Here is a 27,824-nt window from a genome sequence, read left to right as displayed (position 1 = left end):
TTAAAGTGTTTATTTTTTTATTTTCTATAAAAAAAGAATGAGTATATACATTTACAGATAAGTATATTTTTATATTCCCAATTATTAGTTTTATTATTTATATTAAATACTGGGGCGAAGGTTTTAAAACAAATTTCTAAAATGTAGGGTGGCGCTGTTGCACCAAAAAGTTGTATAACAGCAGTCAGTAAACAAACCGAAGAAGAATTGAATGTTTGCGCATGCGCAAATTGTCTTCTATTACTTGTGCGCGCATAGCGGCGGTTTCCTTGCCTCAAACATTCTCTAACCAAATATAAACAATTATTATGCTTTATAATTGCAAATATTGCCGGAAAAGTGTTGACGTGGCCGTTTTTGGATAGTCACGTTCCTATCATGCATTACCCCGGCGACATATTTCGAGTTTAATCCGCTTTGGACGTCTTATTTATTAGGGATGACCGTCTGCAGCCAATTTAAGTAGCCCAAAGCTGCAACATGAAGAAATTGTTCAGCTTTTCCAAAAAGAAACAGTCGCCGTCGCGGACGCCCGACCGAGGGAATGCGTCCAATGTCGGTTATGAGGTGAAGGAAAAGGACCTGGGCAAGTTTCACAAGGCTGCTTGGCGTGGAGATGTGGCCAAACTGGAGCATCTCGCCAAAAGTAATGACGTCAATCAAGTCGACAAGCAGAACAGGTGTCATTTTACCGTCGCTAATTGTTCAAACACGCTTTTGTTAGGGGAAAAAGTCATATTTATCAGCATTCTTTTTTTTAAATTATTGTTTCAGAACTGCTCTTCATCTTGCCTGTGCTTGTGGAAATGTCGAGGTGGTGAGATTTCTCATGGACCAAAACGTTAAACTGAATATAAGGGACAATCAAAATAGGTCGGCTTTAATAAAGGTAAGACCGAATATGGTTGCAGCAATAGGCTTTTTTATATACGTATGTGTGTGTAATGTGTGTATTTGTGTGTGTGTAATGTGTGTATTTGTGTGTGTGTGAAGTGTGTATTTGTGTGTGTGTTAAGTGTGTATTTGTGTGTGTGTGTAAAGTGTGTGTGTGTGTGTGTGTAAAGTGTGTATTTGTGTGTGTGTAAAGTGTGTATTTGTGTGTGTGTGTAAAGTGTGTATTTGTGTGCGTGTGTAAAGTGTGTATTTGTGTGTGTGTAAAGTGTATTTGTGTGTGTGTAAAGTGGGTATTTGTGTGTGTGTGTAAAGTGTGTATTTGTGTGTGTGTAAAGTGTGTATTTGTGTGTGTGGATTTGTTTATGTATTTGTGTCTAATGTGAATGTGTTTGTATGCATGCTTGTTTTTGTGTAATGTGTGTATGTATATGTATTTGTGCGTATGCGTGTGTATATGTATTTTTGTGTATGCGTGTGTGTAATGTTTGTATGTATGTTTGTATAATGTGTGTATGTGTGTGTATGTATATGTTTATATGATGTGTGTATGTGTGTGTATGTATATGTTTGTATAGTTTGTGTATGTATGTTTGTATGTATGTTTATATGATGTGTGTGTGTGTGTATGTATATGTATTTGTGTGTATACATGTGTGTGTGTGGATGAATATGTTTGTGTGATGTGTGTATGTATATGTATGTTGTGTAATGTGTGTATATATGTGTGTGCAATGTGTGTATAAATGTGTGTATAATGTGTGTATGTATGTGTATGTATGCGTGTGTGTGTATATGTATGTGTATGTATGCGTGTGTGTGTATATGTATGTGTATGTATATGTATGTGTATTTACGTGTGTTTGTTTATATGTATGTGTGTGTGTGTGTGTGTGTGTGTGTGTTTATATGTATGTGTATATCTATATATTTACGTGTATATGTGTTTTGATTCTCTGTCATTGGTTCAGGCAGTGCAAGGTCAGCATGATCTCTGTGCTAGCATTCTTTTGGAACACCACGCTGATCCGAACTTGGTCGAAACTGAGGGCAACACGGCTTTACACTTGGCATCGAGCATCCCGTCAATTTCAACCGTTGAAACGCTTCTGGAACACGACGCAGACATTAACGCTCAGAATAAGGTTGTTTTCATCATCAAATAATGCTCCCATTACAGTATTTCTGCCCTGTACAGCAAATAGCAAAACCAACAACAAAAACAAAAAATTACATGTGATATTTTACGGCTGGATCTCATTTTTTAGGAAGGTGTTTCACCCCTGGCTGTGGCAGTCCAAGAAGGCCACATAGAAATAGTAGAATACCTTTTGAAAAAAGGTGCAGATGTCAATATTTTAGACCGAGATCAAAGGTTCGTGCCAAATCATAAATCAATGTTATTTTGTATTTAAATATTTTTAACATCTAGTTTCTAATTCACCCTACAGGTCACCATTAATGGTCGCCGCTTGCAGTGGACAAATCAGCATTGTACGAATTCTACTGCAATTTCATGCTGATCCTTCGCTTAAAGATAATAAAGGACAATCAGCTGAGGACTACGCGGTGATAGAAGGCCACCATCCGTAAGTTTTTGCAGTTTTTGCTGTGAGAATTGCAGTTGACTGACTCCAAAAACATGGTAATCGTTTCATTTTTCTGGTCTTGCAGCTGCGCCCTTCTCATTACTGAGCACGGCACCCAAACACGACAAGGAACATCGTCGCCATCCCACCAAGGTCCGAGTAAGATTAAATCCAAACGTGAGTCCGGAAACGCATCCCGAGGGTCTTTATCCGGCTTTTCTGTGGGAGGACCAGCTACCGACAAAGAGGGTGAGTAGGTTATTGAATTGAATGCCTTTATTGTTGTTTATACATAGTACAATACAATCGTACCTCTACTTATGAAATTAATTGAAATCAGAGATTTTTTCGTAACTTGAATATTTTTCGTAACTTGAATATTTCGTAAGTAGAGCAGGACTTTATATGTAAATGCCGTAAAATAATATAATACAGTCTTACCTCTACTTATGACATGAATTGGTTCCAGATATTTTTTCGTAACTTGAATATATTTCCTAAGTAGAGCAGTACTTTATATGTAAATTCCGTAAAATAATACAATATAGTCTTACCTCTACTTATGAAATGAATTGGTTCCAGAACTTTTTTCGTAACCTGAATATTTCGTAAGTAGAACGATACTTCATATGTAAATTCTGTAAAAAAAAATACAATACAGATGTACCTCTACTTACGAAATGAATTGGTTCCAGGGCTTTTTTTCGTAACTTGAATATATTTCATAAGTAGAGCAGTACTTTACATGTATATTCTGTAAAAAAAACAAAAAAAAAACAATACAATCGTACCTCTACTTACGAAATGAATTGGTTCCAGAACTTTTTTGTAACTTGAATATTTCGTAAGTAGGGCAGTACTTTATATGAAAATTCCAACGTCCAAATTTTGTATGAAAGATGCAAGAAACAGACAAAAAATGTAAAATTATAAGAACATTATTTATTAATGTAATTAAATGAATATCAAGCATGAAAACAATGTCGGTGAATAAGTAAATTGCCCTCAATTATTATGAATGAGTTTTATGTGTTTGTTTCTTTTTCCTAAAAAACAAACTAACGTCTAACAAGGTTCCTTTTTATCGTTTCAGTTTTTGAGGATAATTCTCAAGCTGAATCATTAAGCCGGTAAGTTATCTTTTTTTATATAATTAATAAAATATATGTCAATCACTGCCATTTAAAAATATATAAATACATAATTTAGGATTTCCAAAAATGGTGGCACGGATGAATGGGGTTCATCTGAGGATGACTGTGCATCACTTGAAATTGAAAAGGTCAGTCCGTCCACATAAACTTAACATTTAAACAAAAAAAAACCCCAAAAAATCCAAGTGTTTTTTGTTCTCTTTCTTTCAGACCCCGCCAAAAATGAACCTTAAAAAAATGCTTGAATCTAAAAGAGGAAAAGGTATTCACCTTTATTTAACTTCCTCCCCTTTCCTTTGATAGCTTTTGTGTGGGTGGTAATTGTTCATAAAACACTTGTAGCTTTTGCAGTGCTTGACAAATCCATGAGTGCTTCAGAATCTGAGAGTGACAATAGCGCCCCAAGAGTTTCATCCGGTAAACCCCCAAATCCCCAAGTAGACCCCTCCTCACCTGTTCGTATCCTTCCCAAAGACCCCCAGATGACCTCCACCCCCTTCCCAGTCTCCTTAAAGGTAATTTATTTGTCTTTTGTTTTTACTCCTTTGACTTTCCTATGATGCCATTCCTCTTCTTTTTCTTTTCTTCTCTTAAAACGGCAAAAAAAAACAAGTCGAACGTCAATCCGAAACGGTCGAACGGATATCGGGAGGTCGGTCAAGTTCGGAATCGCGACCGGTCAGCTCGGAAGGTGAGGGATCGGAGGAGGAAGATGATGAAGAGGAAGAGGAGGATGATGATGGAAGTAGAGAGATAGAGGACGAAAGTGAAAATGAATCTCATCTGGAGTCCGATTCGTCAGATAATTCCTCTTCGGAAGACGCAAAAAAGTCGATGGAAGTCGATTTCGACGATCAGAAGAAAAAACAAGAGTCTGGAAAAACTCATTCCCAGATGTTGCGGTCTTTGGATGTGGGTCAAGATTTGGTGGTGTCTGCTGTCAGAGTGGAAACCAAATATTCCGATGAGGATGATGATTTAGGACAGAAGACAAACCCGGTTTTGGTTGATTCCCAAGTAAATCAAACCAATGTGGAAGCAGAAGCAAAACATAGCGACCCTGAAACCAATTCTGAAGACAATGGATCTGAAAATGAAAAACCAGAAGATGAAGACTCAGCAGAACGTAAAATCGCCACCAAAACTCTGAATCCAAAAAGTCCTAGAGCTAAATCACAAGAACCCAAGATTTCCCCACCAAGACAAACCAAAGAAAACCCCCAAACACACTCTGACTGGGATTCTCCATCTGAAAAAACTACCAAACTCAACCGTAAACAGTCATTTAAAGGCTCTTTAGCTTCCATTTTTAACAACAGCCCTGTAACTCCAACCAAAAACACTTCCAGAAAACAAACCCAACCTTCCAAAACCTTTAAAAGTCAATCTACTGAAGAAGACGAATCCCAGTCCTCTGAAAAGAAGAATTCTCTGGATCTCCAGATGACTCCTCCCAATCCAAGTAGTTTTCTCCGTTCCAAAATTCAAACTCCGTCTATAAAACGTGTGGAAGAAAATTGCTCCAAATTGGCCAAAGCGTGCATGAAATTCATCAAACATGGCCCCCGTCCAGCTCAACTCAACCAAGCCGCCAATCTTCAAGCGATTAAAGACGACGAAGACAAGGAGCCGTCCGGTGAAATCGACGGGAACGTGTTTTCTGAACCGTTACCTCACACAGATATTGACACCGTCGATTTAGACTCGGACGATGAGGTACAACAAGCGTAGTACATAGTAGTAGCGTAGATGTATTTAGAAAAGGAACAGAAGAACTTTTACATTCTTTTTGTTTGTCTTTCTAAAAGCTTACTGTGATTTTTTTTGTTTATTTTTTATGTTAGCACGTTGCTATACAGTAAAACCTTGAGATACGAGCTTAATGCGTTCCAATACCGAGCTCGTATGTCAATTTACTCCTATTTCAAAAGAACGTTTTCCATAGAAATGAACTAAATATGAATAAATTTGTTCCCAATATCTGAAAAAAACGCCCCAAAAAATATAGTTTTATTGGTTGTAATTCACTACCTACTTACAAAGTAACAAATAGCTATTTCGTAGTTTTTCCATGTATCTCAAGGCAAATGTTTTGCTTGGAATTTTCCTCGTATCTCAAGGAAAATGTTTGGTCGTAATTTTCCTCGCATCTCAAGGCAAATGTTTCCCCGTAATTTTTCTCATATCTCAAGACAAATGTTTCTTCGTAATTCTTCTCGTATCTCAAGGCAAATGTTTCTTCGGAATTATCCTCGTATCTCAAGGCAAATGTTTCTTCGGAATTATCCTCGTATCTCAAGCCAAATGTTTCCTCGTATTGTTCCTCTATCTCAAGGCAAATGTTTGTTTGGAATTTTTCCTCGTATCTCAAGGCAAATGTTTTTAATTTTCCTCGTATCTCAAGGCAAATGTTTGCCCGGAATTTTCCTCTTATCTCAAATCTTGTATGTTCAGACACTCGTATCTCAAGGTATTTACTACGTTTTATTGGCTACTCCTTTTATGCAGACTGATGATGACGACAGCTCGGATGATGATGGTGAGGATGAAGATTATGAGGAGGAAGATGAAGAGGAGGAAGATGAGGAAATGTCAGATGACCAACTTGAAGGAAGTGGAAGCCGCCATGATGCCAGAAACCATTTTCCTGTAAAAATAGAGGATTTTAAAGATTCTAGAATTGGTAAGTACATTTTAGTTGTTTAGTATTTTACTGTGAGTGAGTGCCAGTATTTCCTTGAAAAAAAACCACATTTTTCTTTGGAGAGGATCAAGAACAAAATCAGCAGAGAGACAGCACACAGTTTGGAGACAAAGATAGTGAAGACAGGTTGAAATGATTTGTTGAGGAGGGACACTGGAGATTTCAGCAGAAGTGAAGACAGGTAGGAAGGGAAGTGAGCAGAAAAAAATGGGAAAAAAATTGAAAAAAATTAATAAAAATGGAGGCATATGCATTCTGAGAAGGGAGATCAGGAAATGTTTGGATTTTAAGCTAATTTAGGGACAATTTCAGTCTAGGAATGAGCCTATTTTCCCTCAATTTGCTCATATTGTGATGTTTTGGAGATGTATTGATATGTTTTTACTGGAAATTGCAGTTGGTAATTCGGGTTTGAGTCCAAAGAAGGAAGAAGAAGACGAAGAATCAGATGATTCTGAGGTTTGTTTTTGTTTTTTTTACTCATGGCACGACATTTCTTTTAGTGGACAAATTCTTCAGATGATTCTGAGGTTTGTTTTTGTTTTTTTTACTCAGAGGCACGACATTTCTTTTAGTGGACACATTCTTTTACACAAAAGAATATCAATGTTTTATGAACTTTTTTAATGTGTTCATCCATAGCATGAAGATCACAGTTTACCACATGAAAATGAGGAGAAAAAAGAGGAAGGAGAAAAGATAGAAAGGATTAAAGAAGGTAAAACCCACTTTTTTATATATATATCTATATATATATATATATTTTTTTTTTTATAAAATCAATTTCCAAACATTTTGATTTATTTTTTGTAGACTTTTTATCTAGTCCCTCATTTTTAAGAGGGGCAGGAAGTGGGTGGAAGCCCAAACCTTGGTGGAGTAAAGACGGGTTTACAGGCGGCGTGGGAGTGGCTAGGAAAGGTCAAGGGGTCACTTGGCTTCTTATTATGCATGTTATCTATGCACGATTCCTGACCATGTCCATTTTCACTTACAGCATGTGGCATATGTTTAAAAACCTGACTTTATATTTTTTATAAAACTTTTAATTACGGTGGGGACAAAGCACAAAGTTGATTATAGGTCTGAAATGTTTAGATTTCATTTAACAGTTAATATGGCTCATTTATGAACATGTTTTTGCATGGGAATGTTTTTATTTTTAATTTTTTTTAACATTAGCTTTGTTCACTCATCCAACAACATCGTTTTATTTACTTTTTTTGGCTAAAAAAATATTTTTTTCTTGATTTTTAGGGCTTGGTGAAACTATAGGCAGTCTACAGAATTCGGATACTACACAAAAGGAGGTAATTTATAGACTAGAATGACTACTGTATTTTCCGCATCATAATGCGCACCTCTAAGAATGGTTTATCTTAAAATTTGTTTCATACACATATATATAAGGGTACACCGGGTTATAAAACGCTGTAGTAGTAGTAGTAGGAGGTTCTGTTATACAGCCACTAGATCAAGGGTGTGAAAATGGAGGCCGGGGGCCAAATTTGGTCCGCCACATCATTTTGTGTAGCCCGAGAAAGCAAATCATGAATGCTGACTTTCTGTTTTTTAGGATCAAATTCAAATGATTATAGATGTATATTATATTTCCTGATTTTGTTTCCCTTTTTAAATTAATAATTGTCATTTTTTAAATCATTTTTTGGGGGCTTTTAGTTCAAAAAGCATTTTGTAAAATATAAAAATAAATATATAAGAATATTTTTAGTTTAATATTGAACATAATAAAAAATTATTTGTTTCCTTTTGAAATGAAAAACAAATTATTAAAGTATGTGAAGAAAAAAGCTCAAATAAACATTGTTTTAGATCTATAAAAATGAATTTGTATATATATTTATATATCTTCATCTAAATATATCTAAAAAGTTCGGACCCCCATGAAATCGAGTTGATGTTAATAACCAAGAGTTTAACCTCCTTGCACTAGATGGCGCTGTAGTAGTAGTGATTGTGAGTTGTTATATGTCAGCAAAATGAAGCTGGACTAAAGGGAATTTAATACTATGCCTAATCAATATGGATTCATAGATATGGGCTTTTTTGAGAAAATTGAAATATTTTCTTTGCGCCTTATAGTGCGGAAAATACAGTATTTTCTATGTACAGCTTATATAACTTTTGTATTTTCCATTTCTTCTACAATGCTAGAACGAGAGTGCCAAATGGGGACTGCTTTTAAGCGAATGTGGAGGAAAAAGCAAGGAAAAAACTGGTGAGTTTGTTCACAAAATAAAAGCCATGAAATTATTTTTTTAAAAATAACACAAACCTATCTTTGTCTATTTCACAGACCTGATGGAAGAACTCGGCTTGGGAGATTTTGACTATGCCGAAGGTCAGATTCCCTCGCAATGACTGTTTTCATTGTATCCTTTTTTTGTGGGAAAATGGCGTAGAATTACATAGACAAATATTTTTCTAACTATTTTTTTTGTAAATCTGCAATACTAAACATATATTTTTCTACTCCCGTGATTGAGTAAGATACCAAATTCCTAAAAAAAAACAACAACAAAAAACACTAAAAATAAACCAATTGAAAGAACCATTCATGAGTTTTACGACGCAGACGGGGCGCAGACACTTACAGAATCCTGCCTAGCAACAACCTCCGGTCGAATTAAATCCAAACTTTTTTTTATTTATTATTATTATTTTTTACCCCTTTCCCCATGATGGCGCCATTTACTCGGCAGCCAGTGGCAGTAGCTCTGTCCACTCTTATGTTTTTCATTTTTTACAGCAGGGGTGTCAAACTCCGGCCTGCGGGCCGAATACAGCTTAATTTGAGATCAAGCAGGCCACCAGACCAGTAAACTAATTGCAAAATGACATAGAACTAACAATAAGCCCACTTTTTTTCCTTTGTATTAGTCACTAATACTAATAATTAGTGCAAAGAATGAGTAAATTATCAAAATGTTTATTAAAAGAATTTTCCTTTTACATTATAAACAATATATTATGAACAAGAGAATAACATAAGAACATAAATAAATGTCAATTCATGTTGTCTGCACGTACCAAAACACTGCGCCCCTAGCGGATAATACAAGAACTACAAATTTTAAAGAAAAATCCTATTTTTTTTTATACAATGCAGCTTTCTTCCCCGGGCCGTACCAAACCACCAGACGGGCCGGATCCGGCCCGCGGGCCGTATGTTTGACACCCCTGGCCCAGATCAACGAAAAATTTGAGGGAACATTGGTTCCACATTAGCAATGCTTTTGTTTACCTTTTTTACAGGTGGTTCTGACTGGGATACATCGAGCAATAGTAGTCATAAAAGCCTCCCTGAAGGCACCACGACGACTCCTGCAGCACCCGCGGATTCGCCACAATCTTCCAGTTCAGAGAAAGATGTCGACACGCCCATTAAAGCACCCGTGGCTCCTCCCAGGAAACTTGGCGGGGATGACAAAAAGCCTCCTCATCCTCAGCCTCGTTCTAAGAAGACTTTGCCTCAAGAAAGTGATAGTAAGAACTTGTTTCTATTCGCCGTTATGAAAAAAAATGGGTGTCATTCTCTTTCTTTAGGGTTTTTGTTGTTGTTTTTAGAGTCTGATTGGGACACTTCAGCTTGTAGTGGAGCCAAAAGCGAAGAACAGCAGCTTCCGGAAGAAGTTGAAGAAGGTTAAAAATATCACTAAATTACATTTGTTAACACTATAGCTTTACATTGATAGTTATTGGTGTATTGTTATTTCATGAATAATTAATCTGGTTGATGTTGCATATTCTCAAAAAGTTTTTGTGTCCTCTTAGGCACCCCTGAAGTCTCACTAATGGCGAAGGACTTAGAAAGTCATTTACAAGCTGATAAGGTGAGAAATATCGAGCTAATGACCATTTTAAGATGTAAAATAGTCTACCTTGGATGTCTGCTTCAAATCATATGATTGGGTGTAGTAGCTGTAATTGGACACCAGGTGTTCCCTCGCTACTTCGCGGTTCAGCCAACGCGGACTCAGAGCTTCGCAGATTTTTTTGGGAAAAAATAATGATGATAATAATAATAATAATAATAATAATGATAATAATGATGATGATGATGATAATAATAATAATGATAATGATAATAATAATGATAATGATAATAATAATGATAATAATGATAATAATAATGATGATAATAATAATAATAATAATAATAATAATAATAATAATAATAATAATAATAATAATAATAATAATAATAATAATAATAATAATAATAATAATAATAATAATAATAATAATAATAATAATAATAATAATAATAATAATAATAATAATAATAATAATAATAATAATATAATAATAATAATTACATTGAAACAACATATTTCACAGTTTTTTGTTATAACATGAATTTCACTCTACCTATATTCTATATGGTGTACTGTATACAGGGGGTAAAAAAATTAAAATAAATAAAAAATAGAAATAAATAAAAAATAAAAAAATTGAATTAAATTCAAATTATGCATTTTTGAAGGGGAATCATTACTTCGCGGAAATGCACTTATTGCGGGGGGTCCAGGTCCCCATTAACCGTGATAAGCGAGGGAACACTGTATTCACACTATGAAAAATCTGAAAGATAGTTTTGAATGATAATTGTGAATTTCCTTGTTATTTGGTGTGACTTGTTTTGAGTTTTTGTGCTTGTTTTTTTTTTTTATTCCTCGCCTACTGCCATCCAAGGAGAAAAATGAGACTTTAGGCTCAGGTGACTTTAATTTAAATCACCCACCCACGTCCATACATGGAAACCCAATTAGAAATCAACCAAATCCGGAAGAAAGGCTCCACGATGACGTCCAATCAGAGAAGCTCTGTGAAAAAATGGAGCGAAATCAAGACAAAATCCTATCACAAGTTGCCAATACCGGAAAGCTAATCGACTCTTCTTCTGATGGAGAATGGTCAAGTGATGAAGATGAAGCCGAAGCTAACAAGCTTAGCGCTGTAGACAAACTTCAAGAAGAGAAATTGGACTCAGCGAGACATGAAGAAACATCCAATCAAGCCCAAGTTTTCCAACAAGAAGAGAAAACGCCAACATCTAACAGGTTTTGAGCTTTAACCCATTTAATATCAACTGTATTGGAACTGTTTTTTACTTTTACTGCTTCTTCAGTGTTGGTAAACTTCGAGAAAAGGCAGAAGAGGAGGAGCCACAGCTGGGAGGAAGTAGTAAAAACCTTCATGTTGACAACAAGGAACTCTCCTTGTTTGACGACAGCACATTGAGCGATGTTTCAGATGATGAGGAAAGGTAAATCTCTACTGTTACACTTGATATTTGAAATATTCTGCTTTGTAACTGTCTCTCATTTTTAGGTGTGGAACAGGAGAACCAAGGAAGAATCAGGTATAGATATTTTTCTATATATTTTTGCCTTTTTTGTTCAGTTTACCGTATTTTCACGACTATAAGGCGCACCGCATTATAAGGCGTACCCTCGATGAATTACATTTTTTCCATATATAAGGCGCACTGTATTATAAGGTGCACTGTATTATAAGGCGCACTGTCTATTTTGAAGAAAATGTAAGACTTTTAAGTGCGCCTTATAGTGGTGAAAATAGGGTAATTGCTATTGACTTCCAGGTATGAAGCACTCACTCACTATTTTACAGTCACCTCTAGAGCCAGCCATTGTTGATGTTTTGGATTTTTTTGTATAAAATCTTGCAGTGGGGGAGGAGCTATATGATGGAAGATTTGTAAACTAAGATGGCATCTGCATGTTTAACAGTATTGTTTCAGTTCAGGCCATTGTGTTTTTTTAAGATCCGACAGTGGTGGTTTTTCGTTTTCGGTTTTCAGTTTTTTTTTTCATATATAAGGCGCACTGGATTATAAGGCGCACTGTCTATTTTGGAGAAAAATTAAGACTTAAGTGCGCCTTATAGTCGTGAAAATACGGTACTCTAGTTTAACATCATATTTTGTTCTTTTCAGCAACTGAGGCAAATGGAGTTTTGCGAAGATCTGGGCGAGCTCAATTCGTCATCCGACGGGACGACAGACGACTCCGACTTTCAAGGTTCAGGTCATCGTTGTAGTTCACTCTTCATTCAGAACTTGGATTCACTCACCACAGGTACTATTTGGTTTGAAAACTCAGTACAGCTCTTGCAATATGGGACAATTACTAGTCGCAATTTTGTGCAGTTTTCCCTATTTTACCATGATACTTTAATGTATAACGTTTGTTCATGCAGGCAATGACACTCATATGTCAAGGTATTACTTTACACATTTTTTACTTAAAAGCTGCAAAAAACATAATTTTAGGGACTGCAAATCTTGTCTAATTGTGTTTTTAGGCTATATTTATCCTAAAAACTTAGTTTTGTGTGGTTTTCCCTATTTTACCATTTATACTTTAATGTATAATGTTTGTTTGTGCAGGCAATGACACTCGTATGTCAATGTATTTATTACTGTACACATTTTTTACTTAAAAGCTGCAATAAAGGAGCAAAAAACATAATTTCAGGGACTGCAAATCTTGTTTAATTGTGTTTTTAGGCTATATTTATCCTAAAAACTATTTATATGGGACGATTACAAGTCGCAGTTTTCCCTATTTTACCATTATACTTTAAAGTATAATTTTTGTTTATACAGGTAATGACACTCGTATGTCAAGGTATTACTGAACACATTTTTTACTTAAAAGCTGCAATAAACATAATTTTAGGGACTGCAAATCATGTTTGTGTTTTTAGGCTATATTTATCCTAAAAACTATTAATATGGGACGATTACAAGTCGCAGTTTTCCCTATTTTACCATTATACTATAAAGTATAATGTTTGTTTATGCAGGCAATGACACTTGTATGTCAAGGTATTACTGAACATATTTTTACTCAAAAGCGGCAATAAACATCATTTCAGGGACTGCAAATCTTGTTTAATTGTATTTTTAGGCTATATTTATCCTAATAACTATTAATATGGGCAGTTACAAATCGTTATTTTGTGCAGTTTTCCCTATTTTACCATTATACTTTAAAGTATAATGTTTATTTGTACAGGCAATGCCCGTCTTTCTACAGACTCCAGAAGCATGGTTGAGCTCCAAAACATTTTCCACAAGTACGAACGCTCCATCCAGAAAGCCAAAAACCGTCACCGCTATTTTGCGGACAAGGTGAGCATCCTGGAAGCAGAAAAAGTGCAGCTCAAGTGCTCGTTGGATGAAGTAAAAGATATTAAATCTGGCTTGGAGCGCAACCAGTTGGACTTGCAAACAGAAGTGACCAATCTCAAGTGAGAAATTATTTTTTGTTTTATTTTCTGTACGTTTTTTTCACAAAACGGCTTGTTTTTATGGCATTTTGGCTTTGCTTGCTTCAGATTTCAGTTAAAACAGGAGCAAGAAAATGGCCGCAGTGCTACTATGATGTATAACACCACCGGGGATAAGCTTAAGAGGACAGAAGAACAGAGGTTGCTTGAAGTTCAAGAAAAACAGAAAGGGGAGCTCGCACTTCGAAACTTGAACCTGGAGATGCGAATATTAGTCAGCCAAAAAAAGCAGGTAAACTCGATTTTTTTTCTAGATAAAACGACGCCAATTAGTGGAAAATTCCAACTGTTTGGGTGATTATCTCGATGATATTTGGGCTGGTATTTTTGTTTTTTTTTTCAGCTTGAGGAGGACAACAGTCAGACTCAAACGCTGTTGGCTCAGGAACGCAGCGCTCGCACAGTGTTGGAAAATCTGCTCAACAATCATGTACGTAAGCAGCAAGACATCGAAGAGGAGAATAAAAGAAACATCGGCAAAAGTAACGAGGTAAGTTTGTTGGCAAAATTTCACCCAAAAAATGTTGTGCTAACGTAATAGGTAGCTAGCACTAGATGTTACGTTTTATTTTTATTTTGAGTGCTCGGAAACTCATTCTGTGAAGTTAATGTTGGAAACAATATGTTCTGCTAACTCAAAATGATGTTCTGCTAACTCAAAATTATGTTCTGCTTACTCAAAAAATTGTTCTGTTCACTCAAAAAATTGTTCTGTTCACTCAAAATGATGTTCTGCTAACTCAAAATTAAGTTCTGCTAACTCAAAATTAAGTTCAGCTTACTCAAAATTATGTTCTGCTAACTCAATTATCTTCTAATAACTCAAAGTTATGTTCTGTTAACTCCAAATGATGTTCTGCTAACTCAATGATGCTCTGTTAACTCAAAGTTATGTTCTGCTAACTCAAAATAAGGTTCTGATAACTCAAACATTTTCTGCTAACTCAAAATTAAGTTCTGCTGACTCAAAATTATGTTCTGCTGATTCAAATATGTTCTGCTAACTCAAAATGATATTCTGCTGACTCAAAATTAAGTTCTGCTGACTCAAAATTATGTTCTGATAACTCAAAATTATGGTATGCTAACTCAAAGTTATGTTCTGCTAGCTCCAAAGATATGTCCTGCTAGCTCAAAATTATGTCCTGCTCACTCAAAATTATGTTCTGCTAACTCAAAATTATCTTCTGCTAACTCAAAATTATGTTCTGCTAACTCAAAATTATCTTCTGCTAACTAAAAAAGTATCTTCTGCTAACTCAAAACAAAGTATTTGGTATAGAAACTAAAACAAAAACAGGATTTTGATGGCAGTGTTGTCAATTCAGTCTGTCAGCAATTCTTTAATATTATTTTTGCCAGACTTAATTGCTGGAAAGCACAATTATGTATCATTTTTTTTAACCCTTTACCTAATGAATGCATTTAAACATTGACAGGCCTTGTCTCAACTAACGGAAGCCGGCGACAGGGAGCGCGAGCTGCTCCAGCAAATTTCCATATTTCACGAGCAGCTCAGCACCCTCCGGACGGACCTGGAAAGTTCCCAAGCCAACAGCAGCATTAAGCAGAGAGACCTCCAAGAGGAGAATAAGACCCTCAAAGAACAACTGGAAGAAGCCCGAAGAGCTCTCAAAGACAACAGCGACGTCTTAAACCAATCTCTCTCGGACTTCAACCACCAGACGGCTGCCATCAAGTCGGAGTTGGCCCTCGCCGACACTCGCCTGGAGGATGAGCGCGGGGCTCGCCAGAACATGGCGGCAGAGCTGGAGTCGCTTCGAGCTCGTCTGGCGGCGGCTCTCGAGGAGGCCCAACGCTCCATGGCGGCCTGTTCGGATGCCGAGAAAAGTTTGCTGCAGGAGAAAGAGGAGCACCGTCGGCTTCAAGATAGACTGTCCAGTGAGTACGAACTTCTTAAAGTACCGTGTTTTCACGACTACAAGGCGCACTTAAAAGTCTTAAATTTTCTCCAAAATAGTGCGCCTTATAATCCAGTGTGCCTTATATATGGAAAAACAGAAAACGAAAAACGAAAAACCACCACTGTCGGATATGAAAAAACACAAACGCCTGAACTGAAACAATTCTGTTAAATATGCAGATGCCATCTTAGTTTACAACATCTTCCATCATATAGCTCCTCCCCCACTGCAAGATTTTATACAAAAAAATCCAAAACATCAACAATGGCTGGCTCTAGAGGTGACTGTAAAGTAGTGAGTGAGTGCTTCATACCTGGAAGTCAATAGCAATTACCGTATTTTCACCACTATAGGGCGCACTTAAGTCTAAAATTTTCTCCAAAATAGACAGTGCGCCTTATAATACAGTGCGCCTTATAATACAGTGCGCCTTATAATACAGTACGCCTTATAATACGTGCGCCTTATATATGGAAAAATGTCATTCATTGAGGGTGAGCCTTATAGTCGTGAAAATACGGTAATTTAAATGACCTTCATGTGATAGATGGTTGCCTTAACCCTTTCAATAACCAATAATCAATTCATTTACCGTATTTTCTCGCATGTAAGCCGTATTTGTCGATAAAAAAATGTATGTCTGAATCAAGGGTACGGCTTATATGCGCATAAATTAGACTTGAAAAGCACAAAACTGCAAGGTGACAAAGACGAAACACCATAACGTAAGACAATCCAGTCATTTATTTCAAAATAAAGAAAAGGTAAACAAATAAAATGCTTAACAAAATTAATTTTCATGTCTATGGATGAAATTCAAGAAAAAAAATAAGCCGGATCCCACACAAAAACCTGAAAAAAACACTTACTTATGCCATTGGTCGCTCAAAAGCCACCATCTTACTACAGGATGACAAACTAGACCGCTACGGACACACTTCCTGGTTGTACTGCTCACTTGACTTCCTTTTGGAATTAGTTTTCTTTCCCTAATAGACAAAATTCAGTTCACTAGGACGCAAAATAAAATTGTAAAGACCTAACTCTTATTTTTCCATACAGATGATGCTTCCAGTCAACATGAAGCCGTCAGTAGCCTCTCCCAAAAACTATCCAAAGCCGAAGCCCACGCAAACGGCATCGAAAACGACGCCCATCGAGTCAAACTACAACTAACTGAGAAGAACCTCCTACTAAATACTTTCCAGCGCGAAAACGAGCAACTAAACGGACGCACCAAAGAGTTAGAAGCCGCCCTATCGGCCGAAAAGGAACAAGTAAGTCGGGCGGCGGCACGCCAAGAAGCCACCAAGGAACGCTTAACCCAAATGCAGAGTGAAAGCGTGTTGCTACGGCAACAGCTGGAAGAAGCCCAAAACAAAGTCGCCGCAAAAGAGAACGCCGTGACCGACGCACAAAAGTCTTTCGATAGTAATTTGGCTGAAATTCGGAAAGATTGCGAGAACAGGTTGCAGTTGGCGGTGGAACGATATCAGGATCTGGCGGCGACTACGGCGGAACTTCGAGAAAATATTCAGCAATTACAAGAAGAGAGAAATGAAAGAGAGGTATGATATAGATTTGTTTGCTTACAAGTTGTGGCATATTTATATCGTTTATATGATATGGTAAATTGATATTGCATCTGAAAAAAAATGCTTTAAACTGTGACCAGACGTTTGGTCGCCGGTCAAATGGTGACAGAGTGTTTATTGTTGAAACCAGCTCTCAAAATTATATTGATGAGAGAGAGTTTAATATCTAAGAGAGAGTTTAATATCTATGAGAGAGTTTAATACCTATGAGAGAGAGTTTAATATCTATGAGAGAGTTTAATATCTATGAGAGAGTTTAATATCTATGAGAGAGTTTGATAACTATGAGAGAGTTTAATACCTATGAGAGAGAGTTTAATATCAATGAGAGAGAGTTTAATATCTATGAGAGAGAGTTTAATATCTATGAGAGAGAGTTTAATATCTAAGAGAGAGTTTAATATTTATGAGAGAGAGTTTAATATCCAAGAGAGTTTAATATTTATGAGAGTTTAATATCTACGAGAGAGAGTTTAATATCTAAGTACTGTTTAAAATCTAAGTACTGTTTAATATTCAAGTACAGTTTAATATCTAAGTACTGTTGAATATCCAAGTACTGTTTAATATCCAAGTACTGTTTAATATCCAAGTACTGTTTAATATCCAAGTACTGTTTAATATCTAAGTACTGTTTAATATCAAAGTACTGTTTAATATCAAAGTACTGTTTAATATCCAAGTACGGTTTAATATCAAAGTACTGTTTAATATCTAAGTACAGTATTGACGTCAACTCGGTTTTATGTGGGCCGGACCATTTTAGATATAATATTTAGATTTTTTTTATTTTTATAAATGGATTAAAAGACCTGGATTAAAAGCCCTGAATATTCATTTTTTTATAGATCTAAAACAATGTTTATTTTACCTTTTTTTTATATATATATTTTTAAATTTTACAAAAAGGTTAAAAATACAATAATTGATTTAAAAGAGGTAAAATCATGAAATTTAATATACATCTATACTCTTCATTTTAATTTGATCCTAAAAGAGAAAGTTGGCACTCATCATTTACTTTCTCGGGGCACACAAAATGATATGGTGGGCGAGATTTAGCCCCCGGGCCGCCACTTTGACATCTTGGTGTAATTAATTCTTTTTATCTTATTAAGGCAAGTCATTGGCAGCTCCAGCAGGAACTGGCAGACTCATTAAAGAAGCTGTCAATGTGCGAAGCGTCTTTGGAGGTCAACACCCGCTATCGGAATGATTTGGAGGAAGAGAAAACTCGGCTACACAAAGACATGGACGGCCTGAAGTCAAAAGTACTGTATACTTCATATTTGTTGCAAAAAACATCATCCAGAGTACGGCTTTTTCCATATATAAGGCGCACTGTATTATAAGGCGCACTTTCTATTTTGGAGAAAATTTAAGACTTAAGTGCGCCTTATAGTTGTGAAAATATGGTAATTGCTATTGACTTCCAGGTATGAAGCACTCACTACACCACAGTCACCTCTAGAGCCAGCCATTGTTGATGTTTTGTATAAAATCTTGCAGTGGGGGAGGAGCTATATGATGGAAGATGTTATAAACTAAGATGGCATCTGCATATTTAACAGTATTGTTTCAGTTCAGGCATTTGTGTGTTTTTTACTACCCGACAGTGGTGGTTTTTCGTTTTTGGTTTTCTGTTTTTTCCCATATATAAGGCGCGCTGGATTATAAGGCACACTGTCTATTTTTGAGAAAATTTAAGACTTTTAAGTCCACCTTATAGTCGTGAAAATACGGTATACAGTTTTTTCTTAAGATTTTCCCTTCAAAGTCATACAATTGTACTCCCTATTAAAACCAGGAACATGGAAGTGAAAATTGTGAATCATGAGGCGGCTTATACGAGAGAAATTGGAAAATTAAATGATTTTAAGGCAATTTTAAGGGTACGGCTAATACGAGAGAAAATACGGTACTTATCATCATTTAACGCATATTAAATCGAAATTAAGCCATCTTTTCTTGCTTCATACAGTTGGAGGAAAGAGAATCTCAATGCCTCGAATTGGAGAAACACGTCAATAAATTTAGATGTTATCTTGACGAGAAGGAGAAAGAACTGGGCGTCGCCGCTCGGAAACAGCAGGAGGCGCTGTCTGCCGCGGCTGCCTCCGACACCGTCGTTAAACAATTAGAGGAGACCATACAAAGGTAAACTGCTGGTATGATTAGACATTTATGATATGAATTCTGACTATCTGTTTTTTTTTTAATGAGGTTGGAGATTGAAAATGTCAAGTTAGAAGCTGCCGCGAAGCAGCAAGCTAACAAACTGGAAGTCTTTCAGAAGGGTACTCAGGAAGAAGCAAGGGTGAGTTCAATTTATTTGCTTTGACAAGTTTTTTTTTAATACGAATGACGTAAATACACTCAAATGTACTTTTTCTCAGCCGTCTGACATTGCAAATGAAGGAATGGTTGGTGTCATGAATTTGGATTTGTTTGGTGTGTGATTGAGGTTTAGACATTTAAATGTCAATTCAGTCTTTTTGAATGAATTGACTCAAATCAGGTCAACAATTCTTTCAAACTTGGGCTAGTTTGTTTTTCATGATTTTCTTAACCTAGACTAGACGTCCTATCTATTTTGGGAGTGGGAGGGGCAATTGACAATTCATTTATTGGCCCCTCCCAGTTTCAATATACCGTATTTTGCCGTTTAATATACCGGCGTATATTAAAGGATTTTTGCTTTTTTTGAGCCACCCGTTTTTGCGCCATTTAATATATCCCTGCCGTTTTTGACTGTATTTTCACGACTAAATAGCGCATCACATTTAAAGGCGCAGTGTCAGTAATGAGTGCTATTTCTGTATTTTACACACACATAAGACGCATTGCATTTAAAGGCGCAGTGTCTTTGCTATTTCTGTATTTGACACACAAGACGCATTGCATTTAAAGGCGCAGTGTGAGTGCTATTTCTGTATTTGACACACACAAACGGTCAGATAGTTCAGCCAAACTTTATTAATAAATAAAAAATCAGCTTTCTGACAACTCCATTCACTCCCAACATGAATAAACAATAGTTTTTTTTTTTCTCTGAGGTTAATGTATTAGTATTTTATATTTAACGAGCAAAATACGGTAGTGGGAGTTTTCAATAGCAGACAAAGAGTATTTGTCTTATTTTTAGATGCATGGTGCATGTTAGAATTTATTCAGAGAACTCAAAATTTAATAAATCGACTATCTGATATGAGGGTTTTTATAGGTTTTACTTATTTTTTTTATGGCTAGGTCAGAGCTCATTTGGAAGATTTGGTGACCAACCTACAAAGTAGTAAGATGACATTAGAAGAGCAACTTGGTAAAGAGGTAAGTATTTTGTACTTAACTGAAATTTAATCATCTTGTAAAAAACGCTATTACATTGTTGTTATCCAGTTTAGAAATGCAAACACTATTTCTACTTTGCATTAAAAAAAATTTAAAAAAAAATCTTATGACCAGGGAAAGAACCGTGTTTTTATTTCAATGGAAAAATAGATTTGATTATGAATATTGATTGCTTTATTTTCAGGTACAAAAGCAGAGCATGTTGTCTAACACTGCCCATGACTCTCAAGCCTTGTGGGAGGAAGAATTAAAAAGCCGTTCCAAGCTAGGACTCCGTCTTGCCCAGCTGGAAAAGGAAAAAGGGGAACTTGACAACCAAGTGAGTGTATCATTTAATCCACATGTGTCAAAGTGGCGGCCCGGGGGCCAAATATGGTCCGCCAGATCATTTTGTGTGGCCCGGGAAAGTTAATGATGAGTGCTGACTTTCTGTTTTAGGATCAAATTAAAATGGAGAGTATAGATGTATATTGCATTTTCTGATTTTCCCCCTTTTTAAATCAATAATTGTCATTTTTTAATCATTTTTTTCTGTGTTTTTAGTTCAAAAATCATTTTGTGGCCCGGGAAAGTCAATCATGAGTGCTGACTTTCTGTTTTAGGATCAAATTATAATAAAGAGTATAGATTTATATTACATTTCCTGATTTTCCCCCTTTTTAAATCAATAATTGTAATTTTTTAATCATTTTTTTCTGTGTTTTTATCTCATGAAATAATTTTGTAAAATAAAAAAATATATTTAAAAAAAAAGCTAAAATAAACATTGTTTTAGATCTATAAAAAAAATTAATATTCAGGGATTTTAGTCCAGTTCTTTTAATGCATTTTTAAAAAAATATATCTAAACACTATATCTAAAATGGTCCGGCTCACTTGAAATCAAGTTGACGTTAAAGCAGCCCGCCAACCAACCCGAGTCTGACACTCTTGATTTTTGCAGGTGGAGGTGGAGAAGAAGAAAGCTAAGAAAGTAACGGAGCAGAAGAAGGTTGTTGATTCTCGTCTGGAACAAGAGATGGAGAGGAACACTGATCTTCAAAAGGAAATATACAGGTGCTTCAGACTTTCATTTTTATCATTTGGGAGAAAATATTTCTCTACCAATTTGCATTATCAAACTACCGTATTTTCACGACAATAAGGTGCACCACATTATAAGGCGCACCCTCAATGAATGACATTTTTTCATGTATAAGGCGCACTGTATTATAAGGCGCACTGTCTATTTTGGAGGAAATTTAAGACTTTTAAGTGCGCCTTATAGTGGTGAAAATACGGTAATTGCTATTGACTTCCAGGTATGAAGCACTCACTACTTTACAGTCACCTCTAGAGCCAGCCATTGTTGATGTTTTGGATTTTTTTGTATAAAATCTTGCAGTGGGGGAGGAGCTATATGATGGAAGATTTTGTAAACTAAGATGGCATCTGCATATTTCACAGTATTGTTTCAGTTAAGGCGTTTGTGTTTTTTTAATATCCGACTGTGGTGGTTTTTTGTTTTTGGTTTTCTGTTTTGGTCCATATATAAGGCGCGCTGCATTATAAGGCCCACTGTCTATTTTGAAGAAAATTTAAGACTTAAGTGCGCCTTATAGTCGTGAAAATACGGTATATGCTATATGTATGTTTAGTATGTACTATATGTTAGACTCGAGATACTTGGCTAACTTGTTTGCCACCCCTGACTTATAAAGGCTACGGACTCTACTCAAAACTGCCAAGAGGAGACTGCGGGAGGTAGAAGGTGGCTTTGCCTCTCCGGCGACCAATCTGAAGATAGACAGCCGGCCCGACGGAGCTTTTAATGGAAGAACTGGAAAGGTTTGTTTATTAGATTCCTTACGTTCATTTTCGTCCTTTTTACAGTATAGCCGAACATTTATACATACCTTGTGGGCTTTCTGTTTCTGTAAAAATCAGGAAATTTAATACACATCTATATAATTGATTAAAATTACAATTATTGATTTAAATTTTAAATTTAAATGTTACAATTTCAACTTATGAACAATTTCAACTTATGAACAATTTCAACTTATGAACAATTTCAACTTATGAACAATTTCAACTTATGAACAATTTCAACTTATGAACAATTTCAACTTATGAACAATTTCAACTTATGAACAATTTCAACTTATGAACAATTTCAACTTATGAACAATTTCAACTTATGAACAATTTCAACTAATGAACAATTTCAACTTATGAACATGGGGGCAAAATCAGGAAAATTAATATACATCTATACTCTTCATTTTAATTTGATCCTAAAACATAAAGTCAGACTCATGATTGACTTTCTCGGACCGCATAAAACGATGCGACGGGCCACATTTGGCCCGTGGGCCACCACTTTGACACCTGTGTTCTAACCTAACTTTTTTCCCTTTCCTCCAAGGTGCCAGACCTGCAGGGGGAGCTGGAGAGGAGCACATTCCAAGGTAGCTTGTCAGAAAGAAGGCAGTTGGAAGAGGAGGTGCAAAACCGGAAACGTAGAGAGGAGGCTTTTGAAATGGAGCAAAAGAAAATGGAGCAGTACCGACAAGAGTTGCAGGAGATGGCCAAGCGGGAAATACATCACCAACTACAGGAAGCCAACATCTTCCTCCAGGTAGGATTTTTTTTAAAAAAAGATAGGCTAACCTTTTGGCACCTAGCTCACGTCGCTAAGTACTGTTTAACATCTAAGTACTGTTTAATATGTAAGTACTGTTTAATATTGAAGTCCCAGGCGGCTACCTGGGAGGCTCAAGACCAGATTAGAGCGGCTAAAGTGGCCAGCCTACGTTTGGAGGTCCAAGAACTGGAGAGCGAACTGAACCGAGCTCGAAGTATTCAACGCGATACGCTCAGCCAGAAAGAGCTAACGTCCATGGAGCTGGAACGGCTCAAAGAGCTTTACACGGAGGAACAGAGGATTTGCAAGTCCCTGTCTTCGGATCTTAAAAGGTTTGGAAAATGGAACTTGTAGGTTTTGAAATGTATTGCATACCTGGCAATCTCTGCTGATAACTGCCCTTATAAAGGATTATGATTCCCCGTACAAACCCCCCCAAAAACCGTACGACGCATGTTTACTCACGTTAACTCGTTTCTTACTAGGTGGCTCCTCCATGCTTGCTTCCATGATATTTACTCTATGTACCGTATTTTCAAGACTATAAGGCGCACTTAAAAGTCTTAAATTTTCTCCAAAATAGACAGTGCGCCTTATAGTCCAGTGCGCCTTATATATGGAAAAAACAGAAAACCAAAATGAAAAACCACCACTGTCGGATATTAAAAAAACACAAACGCCTGAACTGAAACAATACTGTTAAGTATGCAGATGCCATCTTAGTTTACAAAATCTTGCATCATATAGCTCCTCCCCCCACTGCAAGATTCTATACAAAAAAATCCAAAACATCAACAATGGCTGGCTCTAGAGGTGACTGTAAAGTAGTGAGTGAGTGCTTCATACCTGGAAGTCAATAGCAATTACACTATTTTCACCACTATAAGACGCACTTAAAAGTCTTAATTATTCTCCAAAATAGACAGTGCGCCTTATAATACAGTGCACCTTATATATGGAAAAAATGTCATTCATTGATGGCATCTGCATATTTAACAGTATTGTTTCAGTTCAGGCGTTTGTGTTTTTTTAATATCCGACAGTGGTGTTTTTTCGTTTTGGGTTTTCTGTGTTTTTCATATATAAGGCGCACTGGATTATAAGGCGCACTGTCTATTTTGGAGAAAATTTAAGAGTTTTAGGTGCACCTTATAGTCGTGAAAATACGGTACATAGAGTAAATATCGTGGAAGCAAGCATTGAGAAGCCACATGGTAAGAAACGAGTTGCCGCCAGTAAACATACGTCGTACAGTGTTTGTACCTTTTTTGGGGGGTTTGTACGGCGAATCATAATCATTTATAAGGGCAATTATCGGCAGATGTTGCCAGGTATGATATGGATATAAATCCAACTATAGTTTTTCCACTCCACGCAGGACTAATCATCAGCTGACGGAAGTAAATTCCAAGTTGGTCGACGAGCGTAGTAGGTCTCTCATCGCCTCATCTGGAAAAATACCGGTGCCGTCTGGTGTCACCAGTTCCCTGGGGGCCCCTTATAGAGGGCTCCTGGCCCCGGGGGCTGGAGGACAAAGCAGCAGCACTGTGGAGGAATACCTGACCATGGTAAGTCATGTACAGTAAGTACAGTGATAACTCCATACATGTCAACTTCGGCCAATTGCTCCCCTTATTAATGATTGCAATTATTAATGTGTCAAAGTGGCGGCCCGGGGGGACAAATCTGGCCCGCCGTATAATTTTGTGCGGCCCGGGAAAGTAAATGATGAGTGCCGACTTTCTGTTTTAGAATCAAATTCAAATGAAAAGTATAGATGTATATTACATTTCTTGATTTTTACCCCCTTTTAAATCAATAATTGTCATTTTTTATCCATGTTTTGGTGTTTTTAGTTCAAAAATCATTTTGTAAGATTTAAAAATATATTTAAAAAAAGCTCAAATAAACATTGTTTTAGATCTATAAAAAAGGGAATATTTAGGGCTTTTATTCCAGTTGTTTTATTCCATTAAAATAAAAAATCTAAATATATCTAAAATCGTTGACGAAATCAAGTTGACTTTAAAGCTGACAATCTAAAAATATATTTAAAAAAAGCTAAAATAAATAGTTTTAGATCTATAAAAAAACTGAATATTCAGGGCTTTTAATCCAGTTCTTTTATTCCATAAAAAAAATGTAATACGTATTACTAAAGTCGTTCAGCCCACTTGAAATCAAGTTGACGTTGACAATTTTGTATTTACTCTTATAGAACACACTTAAGTCGAAGAACGAGTTTTAACGTGGATTTGAAACGTTTTAAGAACTTTTAAAAAATGTATAGAATAAAATAAAAATGGAAAAAATTCGCAAAGTAGTGACTTTGCAATAAGTCAAGTCGCGATAATCGGGGGGTTACTGTATTCTCAAATTCCCAAGTCATGCATCACCGCCCTCTACAGGAATCTGCTCGTCATTACAGCCAAATTTCACAGACAATGTAGCCCAAACCCCTCAAAATTGTAAAATCCTTATATCTCTGTTGCTGTAGGCATTTAAATGACCAATCCAAAAAACACATTTCTCTTCGAATCTCCATTTTTACGACTCACAATTTCAAAATGGCGAATATTCTTTCCTTTCTTTAGATGCAGCGTCAATTGGACAGAAGCATATCAAGAGAACTCAACCAAGGTACAACAAGAAAGAAACCTTCCACAAAAAAAGCCGTCACTACATATTTTCCGGACATTCCTGACATTTTTCGTTTCCTTTCCCCTTCTCAGCCTCGGCGGAACTCGACGTCTCATTGGCTCGCATGTCTCCGGTTGGCTCCGCCTCCAGGGTGGAGCTAGATCCTGTCAGTAGAGCAAAACAACAATATTTGGAGGTCCTCAAGAAGAACCACGAAGTCTAAGAAACACAAACTTTTTGAGGTAGAAATGACGGACAGATTTCTAATCGAACGTGGTGTTTTAAACGTTTTAAATGGAAATGTAACCTAAGGGATAAACACCACTATACAGACACTCCCCCTACTTACGAATGAATATTCAACTTACGAACAAACGGTACATAAGAACATTTTTGAAAATTGCGTTTATGTCGAACATTTTTTGTAAGTACTTGAATCGTTTGACTGTGAGTACCATTTATAAACGGAAAGATGGAGCAGCAGTACACAAATATTTATGGTTGCACAAAGGTTGCAAATCAATTGAATGATGCCATACAGTGCTACCGCATCATTTATGATGAAAAAAAAGAAGAAAACTGTGAAATATTTATTAGATAGCTTCCCTTGGAAGGTTTCTGGTAAATCTCTCTGTCTCTAATGTATGTATACAGTACTGTATGTATTTTCTCTATTTTATTTTTAAAAAAAATTCAGTCCAAACCAATGCTGGTTACTTATACAAGCCTTAAACATACAAATGCACTTATATAAACCTTCAATATACTTCTGTAGGCCTCAAACATACATTATAATACAAAATATCGTACTAAATCAACTTCAATTTGAACAATTTTCAACTTATGAACAATTTCAACTTATGAACAATTTCAACTTATGAACAATTTCAACTTATGAACAATTTCAACTTATGAACAATTTCAACTTATGAACAATTTCAACTTATGAACAATTTCAACTCATGAACAATTTCAACTCATGAACAATTTCAACTCATGAACAATTTCAACTCATGAACAATTTCAACTTATGAACAATTTCAACTTATGAACACTTTCAACTTATGAACACTTTCTACTTATGAACAAGCGCTCGGAACCTAATTTGTTTGTAAGTAGTCCATAATAATTAAATAACCCATAAATAATAATAATAAATCATTAACAACAAACAAAAAAAAACATAAATAATCTATAAATACCCCAAAACCAATAGAAATTATACTGAAAATACCCCAAAACAAGCAACCTATGAACAAAAAACACCCTAAAAATTCTCAAAACCAATTAGAAATCATCCAAAATATGCAAAAAGTGACATCGAAGTACCCTAAAATAACCCGAAAATGATGCAAAATCAACTTATTACCCGCCATCGATTTCCATTCCACTTAAAATCCAATCACATTTAACTTGGGCCCTTCATTTTGACCCAAAAAGTACCGTAAAGTCCAACATAGGCCTGTCTTCATACCAACGACACAACTCGCTTCTGATTGGCCGCCATCTTTTCCAGCCTTTGATCCACCCATCTAAACATAAGATATTCAAATATACTCCTATTTTTTTTGTACTTTCCTTCACAACATCTGACAGACTGACGATTAAGTGTTATTATTTCTTTTCTTTTGTTTTTTTTGTACCCCCTCAATTGATGCCACTTCACAGACAACACGTAAAAAGCAGCTTTGATTGAGGGGGTGACGCCGAGCACCCGATTTACATGCGACGTCGAATACAAATAGACGTGTGATGAATAAAAGGGAGGGACTTGAAAGGATTATTTATTTTTTTGTTGAAAAGTTGTGATGGTTGAAAACAAAGCTTTCTTGGTGAGGTCGTTTTTTTTGTCAGTCAATAAAAAAGAAGAAGAAAAGCAAGCAAAAATATGTACGTTTACCTAACTTTTTTCTGTAGTTTTAATCCCGAGGTGAGGATCAGTTTTCTATCAAAAAGTTGTTTGATTAAGAAGAAAATAGGCTGTCGTCAATAGAAGTGAATGGAAAAAAAAAAT

General features: G+C 36.1%; 1 protein-coding gene across 1 annotated transcript; it reads left to right on the top strand.

Moving 5' to 3' along the window:
• The first annotated feature begins 257 nt into the window (after nucleotides 1-257).
• ankrd26 (ankyrin repeat domain containing 26) lies at nucleotides 258-26,033 on the top strand. Its single transcript, XM_077711376.1, has 41 exons — nucleotides 258-680; nucleotides 775-889; nucleotides 1,863-2,036; nucleotides 2,160-2,266; nucleotides 2,343-2,480; nucleotides 2,566-2,729; nucleotides 3,574-3,610; nucleotides 3,690-3,762; nucleotides 3,845-3,896; nucleotides 3,977-4,149; nucleotides 6,143-6,317; nucleotides 6,736-6,797; nucleotides 6,981-7,056; nucleotides 7,152-7,259; nucleotides 7,596-7,648; nucleotides 8,514-8,577; nucleotides 8,656-8,700; nucleotides 9,615-9,845; nucleotides 9,927-10,001; nucleotides 10,134-10,192; nucleotides 11,055-11,422; nucleotides 11,491-11,628; nucleotides 11,694-11,724; nucleotides 12,319-12,460; nucleotides 13,403-13,637; nucleotides 13,725-13,908; nucleotides 14,020-14,166; nucleotides 15,116-15,578; nucleotides 16,664-17,169; nucleotides 18,315-18,467; nucleotides 19,178-19,353; nucleotides 19,420-19,513; nucleotides 20,446-20,523; nucleotides 20,729-20,863; nucleotides 21,488-21,600; nucleotides 22,245-22,371; nucleotides 22,952-23,164; nucleotides 23,279-23,502; nucleotides 24,549-24,738; nucleotides 25,765-25,810; nucleotides 25,903-26,033. Exons 1-41 carry the CDS (start codon nucleotides 481-483, stop codon nucleotides 26,031-26,033), a joined length of 6,075 nt encoding a protein of 2,024 aa, XP_077567502.1. The 5' UTR covers nucleotides 258-480.
• Nucleotides 26,034-27,824: the final 1,791 nt, after the last annotated feature.

This window comes from Stigmatopora nigra, unplaced genomic scaffold, assembly GCF_051989575.1.
Source record: "Stigmatopora nigra isolate UIUO_SnigA unplaced genomic scaffold, RoL_Snig_1.1 HiC_scaffold_25, whole genome shotgun sequence".
In the NCBI taxonomy this organism is placed as follows: Eukaryota; Metazoa; Chordata; class Actinopteri; order Syngnathiformes; family Syngnathidae; genus Stigmatopora; species Stigmatopora nigra.
The sequence above is the reverse complement of the archived record's forward strand: the minus strand, read 5'-3'. Positions and strand labels throughout refer to the sequence as shown.

Coding starts and splice junctions, on each gene's coding strand:
- ankrd26 (XM_077711376.1), top strand. CDS start 481: ATGAAGAAATTGTTCAGCTTTTCCAAAAAGAAACAGTCGCCGTCGCGG. Junction 21,601..22,244: donor CTTCAAAAGGAAATATACAG/GTGCTTCAGACT, acceptor TGACTTATAAAG/GCTACGGACTCTACTCAAAA. Junction 25,811..25,902: donor ATCAAGAGAACTCAACCAAG/GTACAACAAGAA, acceptor TCCCCTTCTCAG/CCTCGGCGGAACTCGACGTC.